A 21983-nucleotide genomic window follows, 5' to 3' on the forward strand; every position below is an offset into this window, starting at 1 on the left:
CATGTGCTCATCTTCCCCCATTCTTGGAATGAATGAAATGCTCATTGTCCTAGGTGTAGAGCAGCTGGTCACGCATCACACTCTAGATAAGCTGTGCCCATCTGTTTGCTTCTGCTAACAGGAGATGACATTGACCAGGGCCCAAACCAAGTGCCTGGGTGGGTTACCTGTGTAGTGACCCTAGGAGGGAGTCATTACTGTTCCCATTTTACAGATGAGGAGAGTGAGGCACAGAGGTTGAATAACTTGCCCAGGGTCACGAGCCAGGAGGAAACAGTACCAGGATTGTGTCCCAAGCCATGACTGTTTTCATCGCATCTGTTGACAAAGGGCAGGATCTTCTTGACCATATTACTGGGTCTGTTGAGGGAGTGGATTAGGGATGTAGGAGAAAAGACATCAGTCTGTATTAGTCAGATTTTTGTTTTATACCAAAATACCCGAGGCAGGCTAGCTTTATAAAGGAAAGAGGTGTGTTTAGCTCAGGGTTTTAGAGGCTGAATGTCCAAACAGCATGGCATAGCCAGGGCCCCTTGGCTGTAACCCCACATGGCAGATGGCTGTGCTGGGAGGGAGAAATCACATGGGAAGACAGGACACCACAGAGTCGGGGGTCCTTCCCTCCCTCCCCAGGGCACACCCTCCGTGACCTAAGGATCTCCCCCTTCCCCCTGCCACTCCGAGGTCCCTTCCTCCAACACATGGACCTTTGAGGACACCCACACATCTCCAAGCCTGGGCCTCTATGTAGAGAAGGGGTTCTGAACGTGTGTCCCATGCGCCGTGGTGGCCCACACTCCTAGTGGAGTGGGCCTCGGTGGGTGCACGCGCAGGAAGTAGTGTCCCACCCAGGGAATGGGTTATATACCTTCAGTTGCTAAACTTGAAGAAAAACTGAGTGCAGCATCTGTAGAGTCCAAGACCACGTGGAAGAAACCAGGCTGGGGGAAGTTGTCGTGGATGTGAGTTTAAATGCTCAGTCTGTGTCGAATAAGAAGGGGGTGCGCTGTCCTCCAGAGAATTCCGGGTGGCGGGTGTGGGGTTTGGGCTGGGGAGCCAATGGATCCTGTTCACAGTAAGCTGCAACTCTGAGCTGGAGGAAGGCACCTGAGGCTGTGGGTCACTTTTGGGACCAGAGGTGGCTTTGGGAGCGGGTTCTGGGGACCCCTGCTATTGCTGGAGAGGAAGGGGGTTGCTCTCCGAGAAGATGCAGACTTCTTCACGGGTTGGGAAGCCTGGTGTGGAGTAGCTTTTCTTGCCCCCTTGTCTTTGTCCTTTCCCGACCCCACTCCCTAAGGAAGCCCCAACTGGAATCAGCCTGCTCTCACCATTTGCCAAAGCTCCCCCAGGTCAGTTAACTGGCATTCTCCATTTGCAGCTGGGGTGGGGGCTCCCCAGACTTGCCCATCTGGCTGTATTCATGGACCTCCTAACTCCCCAGCTCCTGGTGGGGTGTGGCTGCCAGGAGACACCTTGTTGGTGCTTGAAAATGGGGGCACTCAAGCCCTCAGCTCGCAGGGTTTGTGAATGGGCGCAGTTCTTCTGGGTTCCAGTACCTCCCGGGGCTCTCAGCTCCCTCACAGAGCTCCCAGCATTCCCTGCTGCTCTGCAGACTCTTTGCTGACCTTGGCCATTTAATTGCTAACCAGGGGATCCATCGGGAGGTGGGGGCCTCATGAGGTGCTGAGACCCTGGGGCCTTGCCTCCCCCTCAAAGGCTGTCAGGGTGGGAGTAGGTTAGTATGCAGAGCCTGGGCCTCTGGTAAGAGGATGAGTCCGGCTCCCGCCCTCTGTCCCGCTGTCCTCCCTCAGGCGGACACAGCCAGCGCACTGCAGCCCATCACCTGGGACTTCCCAGCACCAGAACTCAAAGCCAAATAAACTTGCGACTGTTCCTCATTTACTCTGGGGTAAATTTAATTAAGTCTAGGGTACAGTTGGCCCTCTTTCTGGGTTCTGCGTCTACAGATTCAATCAACGGCAGAGTGAAAATATTTTAAAAAATGACATCCGAACTGACCAAGAGCAGACTTTTTCCCCCTTGTCATTATTCCCCCAAACAACAGCCTAACAACTATGTGCGTTGCATTTCTGTGGTGTTAGGTATTGTAGACAGAGATGATTTAAGGTGAACAGGAGCTTGTGTTCAGGTTATACGCAAATCACCATTTTGTAGGAGGGACCTGAGCACTGACAGATTTGAGTTACCCTCAGGAGTGCTGGATCCCACCCCCTACCTCCCTCTGTAGATGTTTAACTCCTCAGTGACTCTGTCTGGGTTCTCTGCCTTTTCTGGCTGGGCCCTGACAGCCACACACCTTGATACACTTAGTGGAGATAAAAAGTAGCATGGGAGGGTTTGTCAGGACTCCAAGGGAAGTCGTAAAAGGCAAATTGCCACCTTGTCAGAGCCTGGCGGGGGGGCCCAGCAGCCTGCCACCCTGGGACCTGGGTGCACAGAGATCTGGCCCCACGTACTTCGTCTTTGTCCCGCTGCCCAAGCCGTCCCCCAGCTGAGTGAGCCAACTTCCTGCTCCTTAGCTCTGGCCCCACCTTCCCCCTAGGACACGGAGCTCCCTGGAGAGACGGCTCTGACGGGCTGACGGCTCTGGCTCTGAGGTTGTCCTCAGGCTGTGCTTCTCGGTCACACCGCTTGCAGACAGCAAACCAGTTTATTAACCATTTGCTCAGTAGAAGTTTAATGGGGAAAGAGTTGTTTCAAAGAATCAGTTGAAAACACCAGCTCTTTTACAAAGTATGGCAGTGATGAGTGGAAACCCCAGGCTTGATTTCATTTTCCTTCCACCCAGCCCCAGAAGAGAGAAGCGGTGGGTGAGAAGGAAAGATGGAGGCATCAAAATGCTAGCTGGAGGAATTACAAAAATACACTCTGATGTAGCAACAGGGTTGTGGGGAACCATGCCAGGGGAGGGGAGACAATGGGATGAGAGGTGCCGGAGGGTGACCCCGCAGGGCCAGCAGGCTCTCAGTGTCTCGGAGAGGAAGGAATCCTGATTCCCAGCCGGCAGGTCTGGGGCTGGACACATGCTGTTTTGGGGATCACCAGGACGCCTGGGGAGACAGAAATGATTAAAGTGCAAATCTGATAGTTTTTCTGACCTTACCATTCTTTCCCCTCGGTGACTGGAGCAATGAGGAGGCCAGGAAAAGCCATCAACCCAAGCAAGATGTTCCTAGGTAGCCAGAGAGGTTCCTTAACACCCGCCTGCATGTTAGTTCTGCTTCTGTGGTAGGACTAATGGGATAGAGGTGCGCTCAGCAGGGTGTGACTTGAAAGGCAGAGTGACAAGTTCCCTCCCCGGAAACAGGTCTCTTCCCTGGTGTTCAGAGTCCAAGCTAAATTATGTCCTCATTTATGGTTCTCTTAGAGTACAAGTGCTCTTTAAGCCTCAGGTCACTAATACCTGGCCATGAGTGACTCTGCTAATTTTCCACTTAGTCTAGAAGGGTCAAGGCCTGAGGCAGCAGAAAAGGGGAGGACAGTGCAAGGCCAGGAAAAGGAAGGTAGTCACCGAGACCAGTTGTGTTCTTTTACAGTTCTGCGTAGGGCAAGACCTGCACCCCATTACCATGCCTCCCTATGACACATTACACTTCCTGGGTGGCACATTCCCTCACAGCCTCCTCAGTATAGATTGGCATTGGATGTCTTAGAAGTCAAGAGCAGCTTTGGTAGCAGGAAGCTGAAGCAATCTATCATGCAGTGGGCAGATTGGGGTGTGCATATGTGACTAAACACAAGGCTTCAGCTGCCTGTTACAGGCTCATTCATACATGTCCATACAGTAACACAGCAGCTGTGCATGTGTGGAAAAGAGGACCAGAGAGACATTTGCTCAAGGAGAAAGGAGAGCCATCAATAATGCCCAAATGAGCTGGTTAATGTTTCCAGTGTGTCCACCAAGAATTTTGCATCTTGAGCAATACAGCAGACGGAATCTAGTAATCAGCCGAGTTTCAGTGCCTCGCAGTTGGAAGGATAATAGAAAATCAGAAAAACCAATTGCCTGGATAGGAGCTCAAATCATTTCTTCCCACAAGTAAATTGATTCCTGCTAATGGGACTGATTTTCAACTGTTTTTAGGTAAAGAAAATTGTTGCGGCTCAGAATTAGACGTGGGCTTTGGGGTCTCTTAAGAGCCACTTTAACGAAGAATGTCTGTGAGATGTAAAAGAATTCAATCTATGCTATTTCTGAAAGATTTACTATTAGGCACTGTTCAGCTGTGGCTTACAAAGAAATGGAATGGCTTCATACGGAGTTCAGGTTCATGCAGGACTTCGGGAGTTAGTCATTCTGCTAAAATAAACACGGCAGCCTCCTCCTCACAGCTTGATGCTTGTGTCAGTTTTTGGTGATGGGGTGAGGGCAAAAAGCACCCTACCTGCAGAGAGCACCGAGGGCTGGCCCCCACGGAGCATGGCACCAAAGATCAGTTTATAGATTGATAAACCTTGAAGGAAGATTAGGAGTGCTATGGCTCCCTTTGATGCATGAGGAGCTGAAGGAGAGAGAGGACACAGACTTTCTTCTCTTATGCCTCTGAAAAAGGAACTAGCCCTACTTGGGCAATGTTCTGGGTGATTTTGTTGAACTGACTAGTTCTTTGCATTGGGCCAAGTTTCTAGACTGTTTAACGAGTAATGTGGGACTCTGCATATGACTATATTCCCATTTACAGATTAAGGTACATAGACTTGCTGGCTTGGATTTTCCTTAAATTTCCAGAAAATTCCACTGTGGGGGTTTCTAATGCCACCCAATGTTATGTATTCATTGATGGGCTAAGGAGAGGTGAGATTGAATGATGGAGTAATGGAGTCCTTGGTGTATGTGTCTGATACATGTTATATGTACTTGTATAAGCATGCTTTTGGAGGCAGGAGAAGAGCAAAAGAAAGAACAGGGAAGAAAGGAGAGAGAAACAAAGGCAAACAAAACAAACAAAAAAATGCCACTCTGCAAAGAAGCAAAAATCGAGGAAAGAAGATGCATCTTTTAGTCCATATTCTAAAAGCTACTAGTTCACTTGGGCCAAATTCTCAAGGTCCTGTTCAATGGTGACACTGTTAACCCTAAGGAATCCACTTTTCTCTGGCAAGGTCCTGGGGTGGACACCTGGCTTGTGGAAGAAAGAAAGATAGCGTAACTCTCGGCTCTAGCAGGAGCTCCTTGGTTGGAGGAAATGGGAAAGTTTAATGACTTCCAGGGAGGTTTGTCCCCTTGGGATGCAGAGGGAAAGGAGGGGATTAAGTAAGCCACTTTTGAAGGTGAAGCAGTAATCAGCTTCTTTGTGAATGGTTAAGACTAGGTCTAGCCATTGGTTTTTAGAGATAGTCTCCGAGGAAAGGCGAGCTGAATGGTTGCTATGGCAACCAGATAAAAGAATTGGTCCACTTAACTGTCCCCATAGTAACTAAGCTCCCAGAGAGCTCTGGAGGAGTTAGTTACCTTAACATAGTACTATTATCCCCATGGTAACCAATCTTTAAATGGGAGTGGTCAGGTTTAAGGACCAAAAGTAGGAAAATCTTGGCTCCTGAGAGAAGAGGTAGGCAGGAGGCAGGGACAGGACTGTCTCTCCTAGGCCTTCCAGGAGCTGGAGTCTGTGTGTGTGTGTGTGTGTGTGTGTGTGTGTGTGTGTGTGTGCGCGCGCGCGCACGTGCACATGTGTGTCTGTGTGTTTGGAGCTGGAAAAAGGCTAAGATGGCTGGGCGTGGGAGGTCTCTCTGTCCAGAACTCACTCATGGGTTGCAGTGGCGGTGCAGCTGGGAGGGGCACCCCTTCCGGCTACACATTACCATTCTGGTGCAGGGTGCGCCGGCGCTGGCTCGACTGCATGCTCAGGACCAGGTAGTGCCTCATAAACTCACTGAACCGTTTCTGGTTGGCCAACTTCCTGGCTGACTTCCGGGCCCCAGTGAAGCCCCCAAACCTCTTCTGCAGCTGTTTCTGCTCCACCTCTCCAGCCTCCTCCATGCCTGGCTCTGTCTCTTCCTGTGCCTGGAATGGGCTCTGGACTCGGGGCATTCGCTTCAGATGCTGCATCTCTGAGGCTCTTGGCTGGTAAAGAGCGGCCACCACGTGTTCAGGGTCAGCAGGACCGAGCTGCCAGGAGCCCCTGGCCACGATCTTGGTGCATGGAGACCAGAGGGGGCTGGGGGACACCTTCTCCTCACACTGGAGGATGCACAGCTGCAGAGACACAGGTGGGAGGAAAAGGAACAGGGTCCTCCATGAATCCAAGGAGGGAAAAGGAACAGGGACTCTGAATCCAAGGTGAGGAAGTAGTTATGTCCTTGTATCATCCGTATCAGCACCAGAAGTGTCATTTCTCAAATGCTGGGCAGCAGTTTTACAGGCTCACAGAATTTCAGAATTGGAAAGAAACCGAACCCTCTGGCCCAGCTCCATCGTTTTACCAAGAAAGAAACCAGGGCTGAGAGAAGAGGTTGACATACCCCAGGATCACACAAAAGGAAGTCACCCCAGACTCTCCTCTGTCCTCACCCCAAGCTTGCCCTTCTGCTTGGCCTGTGTGTCTCTCTCTGATGGTGCCCCATTCCTGGTGGACTGAGGCTTAAACCCTGGGCATCTCTTTACTCTTCCCACCTCCCCACCCTCTCAGTACACGGTCAGCCTCTCCTTTCCATCGCCTCCGCCACTGCCCAAGCACCTTTTGGGGTCAGTGTTCCTTGGCTGATCCTTGCATCTCTATCTTGGCCACTTGAATCCACTTTAGGCCCTGGCAGAATACTCTTCCCGAGGAGTAACTCTAACCACACCATCACCTTGCTCAAAACTGCCTGCTATTTGTCTTTCCCATAAAATTGCTCTCAACTTGTGAGCAGACCATGCAGATACCTGGTTCGTCCCACCTTTTATGTCTTATTTCCATTTCCTCTCCCCACACACTCCTTTCAGCCCGAGAGTGCTTCTCCTTATGCTTTAAAAACCTCCATGGCTTGCCGGTCTGTCCCCTCTGATGAGTGGACTCTGTCACTCTGTTTCCTTCCACCCATCCTTTGGGACCCAGCCATACTCCAGGGATAACCCTCATGATATCTTCTTTTAGTTCCTCTCTTATCTGTGTTCCCACCAAACTTGGTGTTGCTCATGTGGGAATTTTATTGCTGTAATAACTTCTATGGCAAAATATAAGAGGTTGGGAGGGACCACATCTTCCTTATGTTTGAGTCCTTGTAGGAGTCTTTTCTTTCTGGTAAGCAGTAGACATTCTATTATGTCCTATTAAATAGGGGACATTGTACACGGAGACACTTTGGTTGTATATTCACCTGCTGATGCTACCTAGACACCAGGGATGCTAAAAAAAAGAAAATCCTTCAGCACACAGCAGAGTTTCTGGCAACAAAGAATTGTCCAGCCCTAAATATCTAGTGTGGAAAATTTGAGAAACCCTGGAGTACAATGTCAGTGGGAATGCAAGGAGATGTGGACATCTCTGAGAAAGCCCATAGAAGTGTGGGATTTTGGAGCTGGAATGGACCATTGGGCTTATTTGGTCCAACTGACATAGAACAGGACACCTAGATAATTGTTCCTTTGGTTTACAGACATGGGTGGGAGAGTGAAGTCTAGAGGATACTAGGTCTTCTGGAAACCCCTGGAAATTTTATGATCAAACCAGATGCCACAGTCTGTACCCAGACTCACACACTGTTAGATAAATTAGACTCAAAGCAAATTATCTCAACTCTTTGATTGAGGCAAATATGAGGAACCCAAAGTCACGACAGCATTTGTAGCACCAGATGGGCATTTGAGCTTAATGCCTAAGCCTCTGGTCTGGGGGCCTCACCAGCCCCTTCACAGAGATGTGTTAGTGGTCTGTTCAGTGAGTTGGACGCATTTCTGCAGCCCAGGCTGATGACTTTGCTCTATTAAGCCCGAGTTAGCGTGAGCATCTGGAGTCCCAGATTGGTACCAAATTGATCTGCGAAGCTGGGGTTGTGAGGAGGCTGGGCGAAGGGCCATTTGGATGTCTGGATCAAAGATTGGCTTGTAGGGTGTGGCTGGGTGGTAGAGCACTTGCCCAGCATGTGCGAGACAATGGGTTTGATCATCAGAAAGAAAAGATTAGGGTGCAAAGTGGGGAACAGGCACATGATCCCTCTGGAGAGAAAAGAAGAAAGTCACTGAGCAAACTACTTCTGGCCAAGGGACCTCTGGAGGCTATTTGCTCCAAGAGGGGCAGCTAGGACATTCGAGGATGGACTTTAGGGGCACCAAGAGGAGCAGCACAGAGACAAGCCATATGAGGAGCTTCTCCTGCAAGAGTTTCCTTTTCTGAAGGAAGATAGTAGTTCCTTTTGCAATAGAGTTTTAGTAAGTATTCAACGTCTTTCCCCAGACTGTTTCTTGGGGGTTAGCTGCCTTATTCTTTGTCTCTAAAACAACTCAGTGAATCTGGTTTTCCTCTACTTGAATGGACAGAGGAAGAATCAATCACAATTAGGTGAAAGGCTAGGATGTGCAGTGGGTTTGGGTTTGTGAGTCAAAATTATAGTTTGACAAAAAGCCAGCCGTCTATCAGGAGCACAAATAGAAAAATTCTTGATGAAGCCATGGGTCCAGAGGACACGGCAATAGCTCAGGATTTTGTAATCTGGTGGGCAGACAGGAGACATGAGACCCTCATCATTCACAGAGTGGACGTACCCAAAAGTTGCCAGATTTGGAAGTGAGGAGTGATTACTTACATTCTTGGCATTTTGGTAAATTTAAAAATAGATTAAAAGTGAATATGAAAGAGAAACAAAAACAAGAAGGCATTTGGTCCTGGGAGCACTGTGAAGTGTTTATCACTGATCGTGAGGCCTTTACAGGTCTGTTTTCTGACTTATTTCAAAGAAGTAAAGCTGTGAGTGTTGTCTTGAGCCCCCAAACTTGAGATGCATTGGAGAGATGGAAATATGTCCCAAGCTCTTTACTACCTCTACAAGATGCAAACGTAAAAACCCTTCCCTGGCCGCAGTGGGTGTGCCAGGTAGGAGATGGAAGATCTTACAATTTTATTTCATTCTCTCATCAGGCCTGGGGAAGATCAGGTTGTATTTGCAGGTCACTTTGTAAAGAACCTTGGTGGTGTTACGTTTCATTCTACAAACAAGGGTGGGGCTGGAGATTTAGCTCAGTTCTCAAAAGCACAAGGACCCGAGTTTGATCCCCAGTACCAAAAACAAAAGACAAAGGAGGGTGACTTAAAAAATTTATAACAGTAAAAGACACATTGCCATGAACACCCCTCACTTAGTATACACTTATTCTATTGTCCTTGCCACTTTCAGAAGCTGTTCTGCAAGTCCTCTTTGGGATCTTTATGAAGTATGAACAATATAGTGAATGCTGCCTCCAAGTGCCATCCAATAGAAAGGCAGGTTTGTAAAAATATTACATGCAGTGTGTTCTCATCCACATTATTCACCAGATATGATACCATAGGACTTCTGGCTTTTCCCCAAACTCAGAATGACCAAGAAAGGTAAACATTTTGAACTGATTCAGGACACGGACATCGCCATATCAGCACAGTTAAAGAAACTCACGAAAGAGGACTTCCAGAACTGCTTCAGAAACTGCCAAGAATGATGAGATATGTGTGCTCGAGGCAAGGCAGGAGTGAGGGGGATTCATGGCAATGTCTGTTACTGTAATATATTTTTTAAAAATGTAAACGTTTTTGAGTCACGTCTTGTACATTAGCCTTGGGGATGTAGGCAGGTCAGGCACGCAGGCTGCACCTCAATCACTTCCAGCTGGGGTGGGGATTTCCCATCACCAGAGCCAGCAGGAGCTCTGCTTCGGCTCGGCTTCCCTTGGCCTGCAGTGGAGCCACCCTTGTCCACTAGTCTGACCCTGGCACATGCCCAGCCCCTCTTGCCTTTCCTGACCTTGGTCACTCCCTCCTGCCCTCCTGTCTCTGGCTGGGACTCCTGGAAGCCTCTGGCTTAGTTGGATGAAAGCCCCATTTTTGCCCCGACCCTGCAATCATGAATCAGCAAAGCCATCTAGAACAGTGCTGGGGAACCTATAGCAAGTGTGCCACAGCCAGCTGTTCATTAGGACTGAAGGCTCTAAAAGGTTCGCTCTCACTGTCCTAGGAGGTGAAAGTGAATTTGAGCTTTGAGGTGTGAGTAGGTGGGAGAAGGGAGTCAGGTGCAGGCCAGAGGGCTGGGCAGGAGGAAGGTAGCATTTCCTGGGAGCATGGAAGCCGACTGGGAATGTGGCTCTGAGGCCAGGAGAGAGGCGGTCAGCTACCTGCCTCAGGGAAAGGTGAGAGCTGAGAGCTGAGATGTGTGGATGGGATCTCAGAGGGAGATGGGATGGGGAGGGAGATGGAAGAGGCTCTCTCTCTCTCTCTCTCTCTCTCTCTCTCTCTCTCTCTCTCTCTCATATACTGGGGATTATACCCTGAGTCTTTGCATTGAGCTGTCCCTAGTCCTTTTAGTTTTCCTTTTATTTGGTACCGGGGATCGAACTTGGGTCCTTGTGCTTGCAAGGCAGGCAACAGAACCACTGAGCTAAATCCTCGGCCTCCTTTTAGTTTTTCTTTTGAGACAGGGCCTTGTCCAGGCTGGCTTTGAGCTTGTGACCCTCCTGCCTCAGCCCCCTGCAGTGCTGGGATTACAGGGGTGCAACACCCCACCAGGCTACATGTAGGGTCTCTCTTACGTTCAGGCGGTACAGAGAGGAACAGCAGCCAACATAGAAGGCTGGAAAAGAGTAGCCTGAGGGAGGAAGGAGCAGGACCCAAGAGAGGACAGGGTTCCTGATGCAGGGCAGGGCAGGTCCTTGGAGGAAAATGCAGCGGACGGGAAAGAGGGACGGATGCGCTGGCCTTGACTGTTGCTACAAGGTGCTCACCGCTACCTGGAGCTGGGCAATGGCAAGGCAGTAACCCAACACGGATCCCGCACTCTCCACCTGTGAATTTGCCGTAAGGAACAGTAGCTGCTTCGGTTGTTTTGAAAGACTGAGGGGTTTGAAATGTGGCCTCTTGGAAGATGTTTAATTGACTTCAAAGGGAAAAAAATAATTGAATTATACTGGATTTAATAGGAGAGGACTAACTAGGCTGAAAGTGAAGGAGGTAAAAAAACCCCAGTTTGTTTAGTGAACAAAAATTTAACACTGGATTTGTACCTCAAGTTGGAAATTTAAAATACAAGAGAGCATTTTGGGTACCTGGAGGTTCATTGCAGGATTACCTGTAATGTCAAAAACGGAGGCAACATACGTGTTCAGCAGGTGGCAATGGCAAAGCAGGTGATGCTATATTTGTGGGAAGAAAGAACTTCAAAGGATGTGGAATAACATTATCCTGGATACTGTAGTAAGAGGAAGAAGTAGGATTCTTTCTCTGTCTGCTGGGATTAAAGATGCTTTCATTTAATTACTTATGTATTTATTTTTGTGGGTACTGGGGATTGAACCCAGGGCCTTTGCTCTGAGCAATATCCCTGCCCTTCTTTGTTTTTTATTTTGAGACAGAGTATCACTAATTTGCTCAGTTGCCTAGGCTGGGCTCAAACTGGTGATCCTCCTGGCTCAGCCGACTACTGGGATTACAGTCATGCACTGCCCTGCCTAGCTAAGAAGCATTATTTTAATACTGGAAATGACAAGGCAGGGTGGGCAGGTCTTTGCTATTAGGTGGTAAAGTGGAAAGACCCCAGGGTTCTGGTTCAGAAGATGCAGTTCAAGTCCACATCTGTTTCCTCCTGGCCATGAGACCCTGGACAGGAGACCCACGGGAGAGGATGGAGTTTCTTGCCCAGGGTCCTGTTCAGAGCGGGAGGGAGGAGGACCTACCTCCAGGCTGAAGCTGTCTGGAGTGGGGCGGAGCTTCTCTCGGCAGGTGAGGCAGTCCCTGGGACAACTGCTGAGGACACTGGAGAGGAGGGTGAGCAGCAGGAGGTCACAGAGCAGGATTTTCATGGTGCAGGAGCAGGGGGTTCGGTGCTGAAACACACAGGAGGATGCACAGTAGTTAGCCCAGTCATCTGGGGGGACACAGGACACCCTCCAGGTGTGAGATTGCCTCCTGCAAGGGAGCAGCAGGTCCTCAGGGTGCCAGTTCCTGTTCCCCAGGACTAAGTTCACGCACAGACTAGGGTCTGGGTGCCTGGGGAGGGTGCCTTGATTCCTGCCACTCCGCCAGCCTCAGCACTGCTCCTGGAGCAGCTGCAGGCTGGCAGAGACGGCTTTACCAGGAGCCCAGATGTCACTTTGCAGCTGCCCGGCTTGTGACTCTAACTAAGTCAGCCTCTCCGAACTTTAATTTCCATTGCTATAAAAGGGGATGGCGGCACCTGCCTTGTCATAGTTCTGTTATGGAGATGAAATCAGATCTTGCAAGGGGGTTTTGCAAAGCGCTGTGTGAGAGTGCTGTGAGTAAAATCTGAGATTTATGAAGGACTCAGGGCCTTCCTCTCATGCTCCCCAGCCTGCCCTGGCCCGGCCAGGCATGCACAAGTCCCCAGGGTCTGTGCTATGGTCTGAGTGCCCATGTCTTTCCAAACTCCACAAGCTGAAATTCTAAACCCCTCGGTGATGGCATTAGGAGGTGGGATCTTGGGGAGGGATTAGATAAGAGGGATGAATGCTCTTATCAAAGACATTCACGAGCGCTAGAGAGCCCCAGCCACTGTGTGAAGACACAGCAAGATATTTCCATCTATGAACCAGGGCATGGGTCCCCGAGCCATGAATCTGCTGGCATCTTGATCATGGATTTTCCAGCCTGCAGAACTGTGAGCAATACATTGCTGTTGTTTATAAGACATCCACAGGGCATTTTGTTATAGCAGCCAAAAGGACAAAGACAGTTGGTTTCCTGGGCCCAGGGCCATGATGTTCACCTGACCACCCCATGTCAGGCACAGGAGCTGGCCTGTGCTTGGAATTATTTATAGAAAAATGAATAAAGAAACTATTCTAAGATAGTAGCACCAATGATTAGTTAGACCAGTAGATTTTGTACACAGGATTGGCTGAAAGATGGGTTTAGTTTCTTTTGTTCCTCTTTAAAATTTCTCCTTGGATCAAGCTTCTTGAATCAAAAAGCTGTTTCCTCAGACTGCATCATTCTGGACCCCTGCTGAACTGTCTTTACTTGGAAGATTAAATGGACAAGGGAACGAAGAATTTCTTGGAAATAGGAACAGTCTCAGTTGAGGTCATAAGGAGTGTATGTATTTATCCAAGCCCATTAAATCGTATAATTAAATTCTGTGCACCTCAATGTATGTAACATTTCCTTTAACAAAGAGTTCAACCTAGAAAACCAAAGATAATTGCCTTGTTCCTTTTTCAGCAGCCTATCCTGAGAAAATGTATGGGGACATGCTATTCAAGTGTGGTCTGCAGACTTTCTGGGCTCTTGGGAGAATGCAGAATCTCAGGTCCCACTCCCAAACCATTGAATCAAGACCCATGTATTCAGCAGGACTCTGAGGTGCTTTGTAGGCCTGACAGAGTTTGACAGCTGACAGAGGTGTGGGTGTGAGAAGTGTGTGAAATGCAGCTGGGCAACAAGAAAAGGGAGGGGACCTGCAGCCAAGGCCACCACTGGCCACACTGGGGAACCACTTGGCTCTTCTTGTGCAGCATAGTTTCAGACCACGAGGGCAGTGACTATGAGGGTGGCAGTAATGTTTGTTAAGTCCATGGGTTGACAGTGGAGATGGGTGTGGAAAATGAGTAAGAGTTTTCCTAGAGGCACCGACACCAGAGACCCAGGAAGCAGCACTTTCAAGGGGACCAGGGTGTTGGATCATAACCCGTTGGGGGCTGGTGAGCAGGCAGATGCCTCTCGGGTCACTTGCCCCACTCTACAAGGTCAGCACCTGCTGAAAGGGGCTGGGTCCAGATGGAGCAGTCTTGTTTGCCCTCCTAGAGGGGATGCCTTTTATTCTTCAGCTACGGGGTGTCTCAGGCTAACGAAGAATGAGCACCAACGTCTATATCCATGAATATATCTCAGATGCAATTTCTTCATCTTTATCCCAAGGACCAGTGCCTGAATTGAGATTCATTGCCTTGTTATTGTAATAGCCTCCCAATTAGTCCACCTAATGATCTGGCTTCCCTCCAAGCCATGTCCAAATCTGATGATGTCACTTCCTACTTTAAATAATTCTATAACACCCAAGGCTACCAGGAGGCGTTCCAAGGACTCGGCTGAGCACTGGCTCCTGGTTCACCTCTCACATACTCTGGTGTCATTTCCAGTCCCACGAAGTACAGTTCCCAGCCACATCAGACTCTTAGTGTCTTTGTAGCTTGGGACTGGCTGCTCCCTCCTGGAACACCCTACTCCAACTCATGCTTCATGTGCACATCAGGAAGGGTCACCTGGAAAGCCATTGCCATCTTGTGGTCTGAGCTTGACCTATCTGCTGCTCTGGCACTCCAAATTGACACAGCAGAATGGGAAGCAAGCGAGCCTCAGGCGCCACGTCTGTGACACAGCTGCCCCAGAGCAGTGCTGCGGAGTTGTATGATATGCATTTTCTCATCTGCTCAGTAGAGGGTCTCCAGAGTTTGGATCTCAGTCTGGTAACTTGCTAGCTGTACTTAACCCCACAGTTCCTCACCTGTAAAACTGGGAGAACCCTAATGCCAATCTCAGGTAACTATTAGTGGGTTTGTGTTTGTGAGCAGTCAAAATAGCACCTAAGGCATAACAAGCTCTTTCTCTAGGGAAGCGAGCACAGCACGCAGCATGCACGCCATGGGGCTGCCGCTGGCTCTCTCCCAGCACTAAGCACTCTATACTGCAACCTTGGACCATCCCAAGCTGGGACCCCAGTGCATGCCTGGTAGAAGACAGGCTACAAACGGCCATTAGGCACAGGTGGGGTGAGGGTCAGTGCTTGGCCTGTGTAGGTAAAATAGGAGTTGGTAGGCAAGGTCAGGAAACTTTTGTTCCCGAGTGAAAATATATCTCACATCCTGAATAGCCACTACCTACACACAGATATTCCAGGACACAACCCAGTCTGAGGACTGCCTAAACCCTTCCTGTGTTTCATTTGAGACTTGCCTTCACGTTTCTTATTCTACTCACTTTTCATCTTTCTAGTCAGCAGACATGGCTGTGGCCTCCATGGCCACAGGAGGGCAGTGGCGGAATGTCTTGGAAGCAGGGATGGGAGGAGGGATGGGGTTGGCGCCGGTGCAGCACACCATGTGTGCAGAAGCTGAGCTGGAAAGTTGTGACAGATGTTAACGAAACGCTTCCCCGCTGAGGTTTTTCATGAGTGTCATTAACCGAGGCAACTTCACATGCAGGAAGCGGCCGGTGCGTTGACTGATATTTGTGATCTCAAACTCGGGGTAAATAGGATTTAGGGGCCCGGAGGAGCTGGGAGATGAGGTCCTGGGACAATCATTGTGCACTGCACTGGGTAGCTGGCCTGCACGGAAAACATGAGGTCCCTTTGTTTGGATTTTGAAGAACACTGCATCGAATCCACTCGGTGTTCGCCAGGCCCTTCCCGTGGCCTGAGACTCTTCCTGTCCAGTCCCCAGTCTCCCTTCCAGTCTACCCTTGCCTTTTACTTGGATTAGTGCATGTTCGCTGCACGTAAGGGTTACATTCATTGTGAGGGACCGACCCTCGTACATAGCACATTTTAATTCTCTGTGTGTGCTCTTTCTTTTCTCCTCTGTCCATTCCTTGATCACCTCTCATTTGCAAAAAAATCCGTCTCCTTGTTCCCTATAATCTTTCATTTCTACCCTCACTTTTAACACGTGGCTCCATCTATTATTAAGAACACATCTAGACTCCATGCTACTCGATTCTCCCCTGCAAGTCAAAGAACCGCCGAGTGGGAAGGACAATGCAGTCCCACGTCACAGGTGGCCTACCGTCATTAAATGGGACAATTGCCCTAAGCAGAAACTCTAAATACATAGAATACCATTGTAACGAGGCATTTTGTAATTCTGTACTCCTCAGAGCACCTAGTACAACTATGTGCTGGGATGTATTAGATTTTAAACTTTGAAAGCTCAGTAGAAGATTTCATTTCTCCCCCCAGTACTGGGAATTGAATTCAGGGCCTCATACATGCTAAGCAAGTGCTCTACCACAGAGCCCCCACCTCAAAAATTTTTTAATTTTTAAGAAATCTTAACTACATCTGTATGTGGGTTTGAAGCTCCATACACACTGATGTCATTAAAAAGAGAGTGAGTGGTTCGTTAATTCATGAGTTGTATTTTGGTTTAAACATCCTTTGCAATTGTGTGACTGCAGGTGGCTTATTTCATCTCAGAGAGTCTCAGTGTTCTCAACTGCAAAATGGCGGTGATGACAGGTTTTTTCCATTTATTTATTAGCCAACAAATGACCATTAGTAGCTATAATATGCCCGAGTCTGTTTGAATTTCACGTGGCTTGTGCTTCATCTATGAGCTGAGCTCTGCTAACCATTCAATGTGGCAATAGTATAATCAGGGCATTTTGTATCAAATCAAGAAATGTTCAATTACCTTTTATATAGGTAATGACAGCTCATAAACTTGATTATGTCTCTCTGTTTATAAAGATCAAACACTACTCTGAACTTAGCCTTCATCTATATGCGTGTACTCTTGCTTCCTAGGGCAACGAAATTAGTTGCTCTTCTGTTTGAGGATTACCTATGCACCTTCAGCTGCAGCTAAACCCTAGTTGAGTTTTATTTTATGACCTATGAGGAAACCTATAATTTTGGTGCTTTTAGTGGGACCTCCTTTCTTCTAGAATATGTACCCCTTTTGTCAGTTACACGTAGGGAACATTATCCTTTACAGGTTACAGATGATGTTTATATTCACATACACCCCTACAACCTAGACTTAATTTTACCCTCTTTCTGTGAGAAACATCAACTCATGGAGATTATGCAACTTGCCTGAGATCATTCAGTTAATAAATAGCAGAGCCAAGGCTTAAACTCAGGTGTTTTGACTTCAAATTGTGAGTTCTGGGCAACTATAAACTCCATACGGTTTCTGCTTTGGGAAGGTTGGCAAATTCTGGTGGAATCTTGGAATGGAATCTGTATTTAAAAGTAATCCCATGATGGGCCGGGGATTTAGCTCAGTGGTTCTGCGGCCTGCCTCGCAAGCGCAAGAACTCGAGTTCGATCCCTGGTACCAAAAACAAAAGTAATCCCATGACTACTGCAAGTAGAGCGTGCTGTGCCAGGCCCAGTGCCAGTGGCTTCATAAGCACCCACCCTCTGGGGTAAGTGTGATCGCCCCCGTTTGACAGGCGAAGAAACCGAACCTTGAAGAAGACAGAACAGGAAGGGGCAAAGCCTTCTGGTCCCCCAGCCACCATTCCAAGCTTTCCCCCTGCTGGTCTGTGGTCATGCAGGCGGCAGTCTAAGGACTTTCTGTGGCTCCAGGCTCGCTTCTCAGATCACAGCCTCTCGGCTGCCCCCTCCTCCATCCAGGGAGGGATTGTCGGGTCCATCAGCAGTACACTGTGCAGAGGAAGTGGGCTCTTCTTCACCCCTGGTCCTCAGACCCTCTCAGACAAGACTCCTATGAGGAGCCAACTGACACTGAGGGAAACTGCTTTGGACACTTTTCCCCCTCCGATGGGTACATTTACTCTTACAAAGGTCTCTGTTCTGATCTCAGTTTCCGCCTGGAAAGAGGGGAATAGAACATAGAGGGCAGGGACAAAGCAACTGCCCATCCTACACAGGCCCAGGATGCCCGGGCGGGGGCCAGGGATGAGCAGAAGCTGAGTGCATGGAGACAAGGGCTCTGGGTCCTAGACTCGGCTTTGTGTTACCCATGGGACCTTAGCCAGGCCTTTTCTTCCTCTAGGCCTCAGTTTCTCCTTTTGCAAAGGCAGTTGGGTAGATGGTTAATAGTGTGTTCTATGAATGGCCAGATATTTGTCCTTTCCGCTAAAGTAAGAAGGAGAGAACTTCATGGAGTGCGGCTTCAGGAGGCGGCTGAGGTGCCACAGCAGAAAGGGAGATGCTTAACTGTCCTCCTGGCACCTGCTCCCCAAATACTGCCAAGATAATGTAAATAGACTTTTAAAAGCTTTTATAAAATCACTCTGTGCTCTTTGCGAAAAGATTAGAAAATACAGACAAGAGAGCAATGGATATAGACCAATAATCTCCAACCTTCTCTAACTTTGTACCTCTAGCAATCAGTGTTTAAAAAAACTTCAAATTGACAAAATAATTGTACCTATTTATAGGGTGCAGTGTGACATTTCAATACTTGTATGTGATGCCTGACAAATCGGGGTCACTGGCATATCCATCACCTCAAGTGCTTATCATTCTTTGTGTGGGAACAAAACTCCTACTAGCTATTTTAAAATAAATAATTTTTATTTCTTACTTTGAGACAGGGACTTGTGATCCTCTTGCCTGGGCCTCCCAGAGTACCGGGATTTCAGGCACACACACGCCACCAGGCCTGGCTTAGCATCAGTTTTAGCACACATTCCCACTTTATTTGTTTAGTAGTTATATACATTATAAAATCCACTGAAGTACAGATTAAGAAAGTAAGAGAAAACAAAATAAAAGTCTCCATTTCCGGAAGCCCAGGCTTGCCCCTGCAGGCCCACTGGCCTGGGCTTCCACATTGGGCGACATTGACTATGAACATGCAGCAAGCCAAGGGCTCTGCGGCTCTGTGGCCCTGGCCCTGGCATGGCGGCTCCACCAGGAACTCTGCACGTGTTCCTGGCTGGCTGAAGGAGAGGATGAATGGGATGGAGAAGTGATGGGAGATCAGAGGATCGAGGGGTTGGCTCGGGGCCACTCTGGGTGACGGCTGGTGAGACAGGCTGGGCCCTCGGGAGCTCTCTGCGAGCCTGAGTGAAAGTGATCGCAGCCGTCAAGGGAGGGGCCCAGGAAGTCAGCTTGTCCCCCAAAGTAGTGAGCCCCTAGTCGCTCAGCTAGTTTGTGGCTAGAAGGAAACATTTCTGTTAGACGATAGGTCCAACTGCAGACGCTTCAGCAAAAGTGGTTGGAAAACCCAGTTTGCCGGTGAGTTGCCAGCAATTCAAGCCCCTGTCAGCTACGCTCACGATGACTCCCGTTTCCTCTCCTGAGGTACCTGGTGGGGAGCTCCACCCGCACCCAGACACACGGGGTTTCACAGGGCTCTTGTGGTTTGGGGAACGAGAGAGCCGGGGAAAGAAGGATCTTAGAACCACATCCACACACCTAGAGTGCGTGATTGAGCGGCGCACTTGGCCCTGCGCATGTGTTAGCGAGAGAAGCTCGCAGAGAAGCTGAGCTCAATGCCCGGCAGCCCAGCCGGTCTCAAGAAATGCTCACTCCTTTGCCTTCCTTTTGTTTTTGGTCTCTGCTGCCACCTCCCTCTTCAAAGCCCCTGACCCATTCAAATTCTAGCCCTCTCCGCAGTGGGCTCAATTCCTAGGATCCTGGAGGAAATGCCCCTTCCCCAAGTCCCTCCAGCACCTGCTCTGCGGGTGATGCAGGTTAATCACACCCAGCCCTGCGCTGTCCTCCGATGGTTGCACAGGTGTTTGTGTTGGGTCCTTGTATTCGTTTGTGAGCACCCTCGACTGTTGGGGGGACCCTGGCCGGAGCCGGGACGGCAGCGCTCTGTCCTGTGTCTGTCTGTCACGCAAGGAACAAATTACTGAGCCTCTCAGCTTAGGTCTCAACTGCAACTTGGAGATAATCCCGGGCTGCTGCCGGGATAATGGGTGTGAAAGTGCCTAAATCACTGCGCCACCGTCAAGGGCTGTTATTATCACCTCTGTGGCATCTCTGGAGCCCTGGTGCGTGTAGCCGATAAATACCTGATTGATTGAAGATGAAATAGCTTGGTGACAGCTCTGGTTTGCAGCCTAATCCTGCAATTACTCCCTTCACTGACACAAAGCCCCCTGCGTTGTCTAAATCCCTAAGTACCCCCAGCCTTCAGCTGATAAAGCGGCAATGCTGCCCCTGGAGGAACAAACTGCACCCCAAAAAGACGACCCTAGGTTGCAACACAGCACGCTGGACAGGCGGCGCCGGAGCACAGGGAAAGGCAAAAGCTGCTCATTTTACTGAAAGGTGGCATTTGGACAGTTGCCCCTGCAGGAGACTCAGCGAGCCCAAGGAACAGGAATCGTTTCTGTTAAAGGTATCGGGGCATTGGGGGAGCTTGTAGAAAATCTCCCCGCAGCGCTTTGGAAAGGAGGGTGTGCGGGGCAGTCACCCACAGGCAGAGGGAAAGAGCAGTGTTTTCTTTGGGAGGTTTTGATAAGAAGCCAGGCAGCTACTTTTTTCCCCTTCTGTGTTGAGGACTCTGGTTTGGACTTGCTGGCAAACGCAGTGCGAAGCTCATCTTTTGTTAGTCTGCCGAACAATGTTATTGGTTATAATTGGGGCAATTATGGGCTGCTCGAGAAGCTAAACACAGATGTTTCAGCCCGGGATCAGGGTATTCAAGTCCAAAGCAGCTCGCTTTAAATAGTCCCTTTCCCAACCATCCTGCCTTACTTGAAATTCCCCCAGAACTTGCCTGTGTTGGGAGTGAGATGGGGCGGGGGGGGGGGCGGGGATGGGGAGGGAAGGGAGAGAGGCGAGTGAGACAGGCAGGACAGAGATGCACAAAGAGGAGGAGGAGGAGGAGGAGGAGGAGGAGGAGGAGGAGGAGGAGGAGGCTGCGGTGGTGGTGAGAGTTTAGATGTTGCGATTCGTGAATGGAGTAGTCTGTGTGACCCGGGCAGAGACCGTTAGGTGGGAGAGACGGACGGAGAGGAAGAGATGCCAAGAGAGAAAGGAGACCCCAGGCGATCAAGGTCATGGCCACAGAAATTCTCTGCAAAATTCTCTCCGTGCATCTATCCGAGCGAGACCCACAGGTCCTGCATTAATAGCAACGTCTCCTCGGGGTGGAAGGAAGAGCGCTCCCCCCGGATTCAAACCTCAAATCTGAAAGGCATCAAGTGAAATGCGGGGAAGCAACCTGCACGCAGGAGAGAAGGGCAAGAAGCAGGGAGAAAGCCCTCTCCGGGGTCCTGGAGGTCCCCCAAATGCAAGCCCCCTCCCAGTGCCTGCTGCTGGCCTGACCCCACTCCTGTGGCCACCTCTTCTCCTCAGAGAGCAGTGACCAAGTAGGGTCCACAGGCCGGGAAACAAAACTTTTCCCCATTTCCAAGTTCAGTTTTTTTCCTTCTGCATCTTTCTCTGAGATTGCAAAAAGGAAAAAAACCAAACCAAACCCACAAAAACCCTTGGCCCTCCCCCTTCCCCACCATCTGAGCACTGAAAATAAGATGAATGAAGAAATCATCTCACGAGAGGCCAGCAGCAGGCAGGCTGGACAAAGGACAGAGGCGGAGTGGCTGGCCTGGGCTGCCCTGCTCTCCCCAGGCAGTTAGTCACGGTGGGTCGCACGCAGCTCCTACCTGGGTGCTGGCTGTCCTTCTCGGGCTGCCTAGGATGCGAGGTTCCATCCCTCCGTGGCAGCCACACCAGCATATATATCCTCCCTCACGCACGGCCCTCCCCTTCCCTTTGTAGTCTCCCACCCCATGACACATGCACACGCTGACCCCTCCAGCCCCCAAACGGCAGCATCTCCAAGCCTTCTAGGCTGCCCACCCCCCGGCTCTGGCACCAGACCTGTGACATGCCAGCCTCCCCATCAGTCCAGCCTCACGGCTGCTTCACCTGGGCTCGGTGTAGCCAGGATCCCTCAGCTTCCTTCCCGTTGCTTCCTGAGGCTCTGTGAGCTCTGCTGGGGAACTCTGACAAGATGCTCAGCAAAAAGGACTCCTGGCGACGTGGCCAGGCGGACCCCAAATCCTGGAGTCTCCTTGAGCAACCTTTTGCCTGAGGAGGGGAGGGCAGTCAGCAGGCAGGAGGGAGGGGCTGCTCATGCCAGGCTCCCACCGGCTCTGGAAGCCCAGGGCTGAGCTCTGCCGAGCCCGGTC

The 21983-nt window shown here is 49.8% G+C and overlaps 1 protein-coding gene across 5 annotated transcripts; it reads right to left on the bottom strand.

Annotated features, from left to right (window-relative positions):
* Positions 1-2309: 2309 nt before the first annotated feature.
* On the bottom strand, positions 2310-21983 carry Pnoc (prepronociceptin). 5 transcript variants are annotated; one of them, XM_004848410.4, is made up of 4 exons: positions 21456-21477; positions 11858-12007; positions 5824-6217; positions 2310-3071 (listed from the first exon to the last, which is right to left on the bottom strand). In XM_004848410.4, the coding sequence occupies exons 2-4, from the start codon at positions 11981-11983 to the stop codon at positions 2986-2988; spliced, it is 606 nt and encodes a 201-aa protein (XP_004848467.2). In that variant the 5' UTR covers positions 11984-12007; positions 21456-21477; the 3' UTR covers positions 2310-2985. The 5 variants fall into 5 exon arrangements, with proteins under 5 accessions (XP_004848467.2, XP_004848469.1, XP_004848470.1 ...); XM_004848412.3 differs by lacking the exon at positions 21456-21477 and adding an exon at positions 21673-21983 and having other exon boundaries at positions 2311-3071; XM_004848413.3 differs by lacking the exon at positions 21456-21477 and adding an exon at positions 21721-21981 and having other exon boundaries at positions 2316-3071.

Source organism: Heterocephalus glaber, unplaced genomic scaffold (genome assembly GCF_053883595.1).
Source record: "Heterocephalus glaber isolate CG9 unplaced genomic scaffold, H.glaber_assembly_v1.0 deba00001460, whole genome shotgun sequence".
Lineage (NCBI taxonomy): Eukaryota > Metazoa > Chordata > Mammalia > Rodentia > Bathyergidae > Heterocephalus > Heterocephalus glaber.

Coding starts and splice junctions, on each gene's coding strand:
- Pnoc (XM_004848412.3), bottom strand. Junction 6,218..11,857: donor CAGACAGCTTCAGCCTGGAG/GTAGGTCCTCCT, acceptor GTGTCTCTGCAG/CTGTGCATCCTCCAGTGTGA. Junction 3,072..5,823: donor GCGCACCCTGCACCAGAATG/GTAATGTGTAGC, acceptor CTGTCTCCCCAG/GCGTCCTGGTGATCCCCAAA.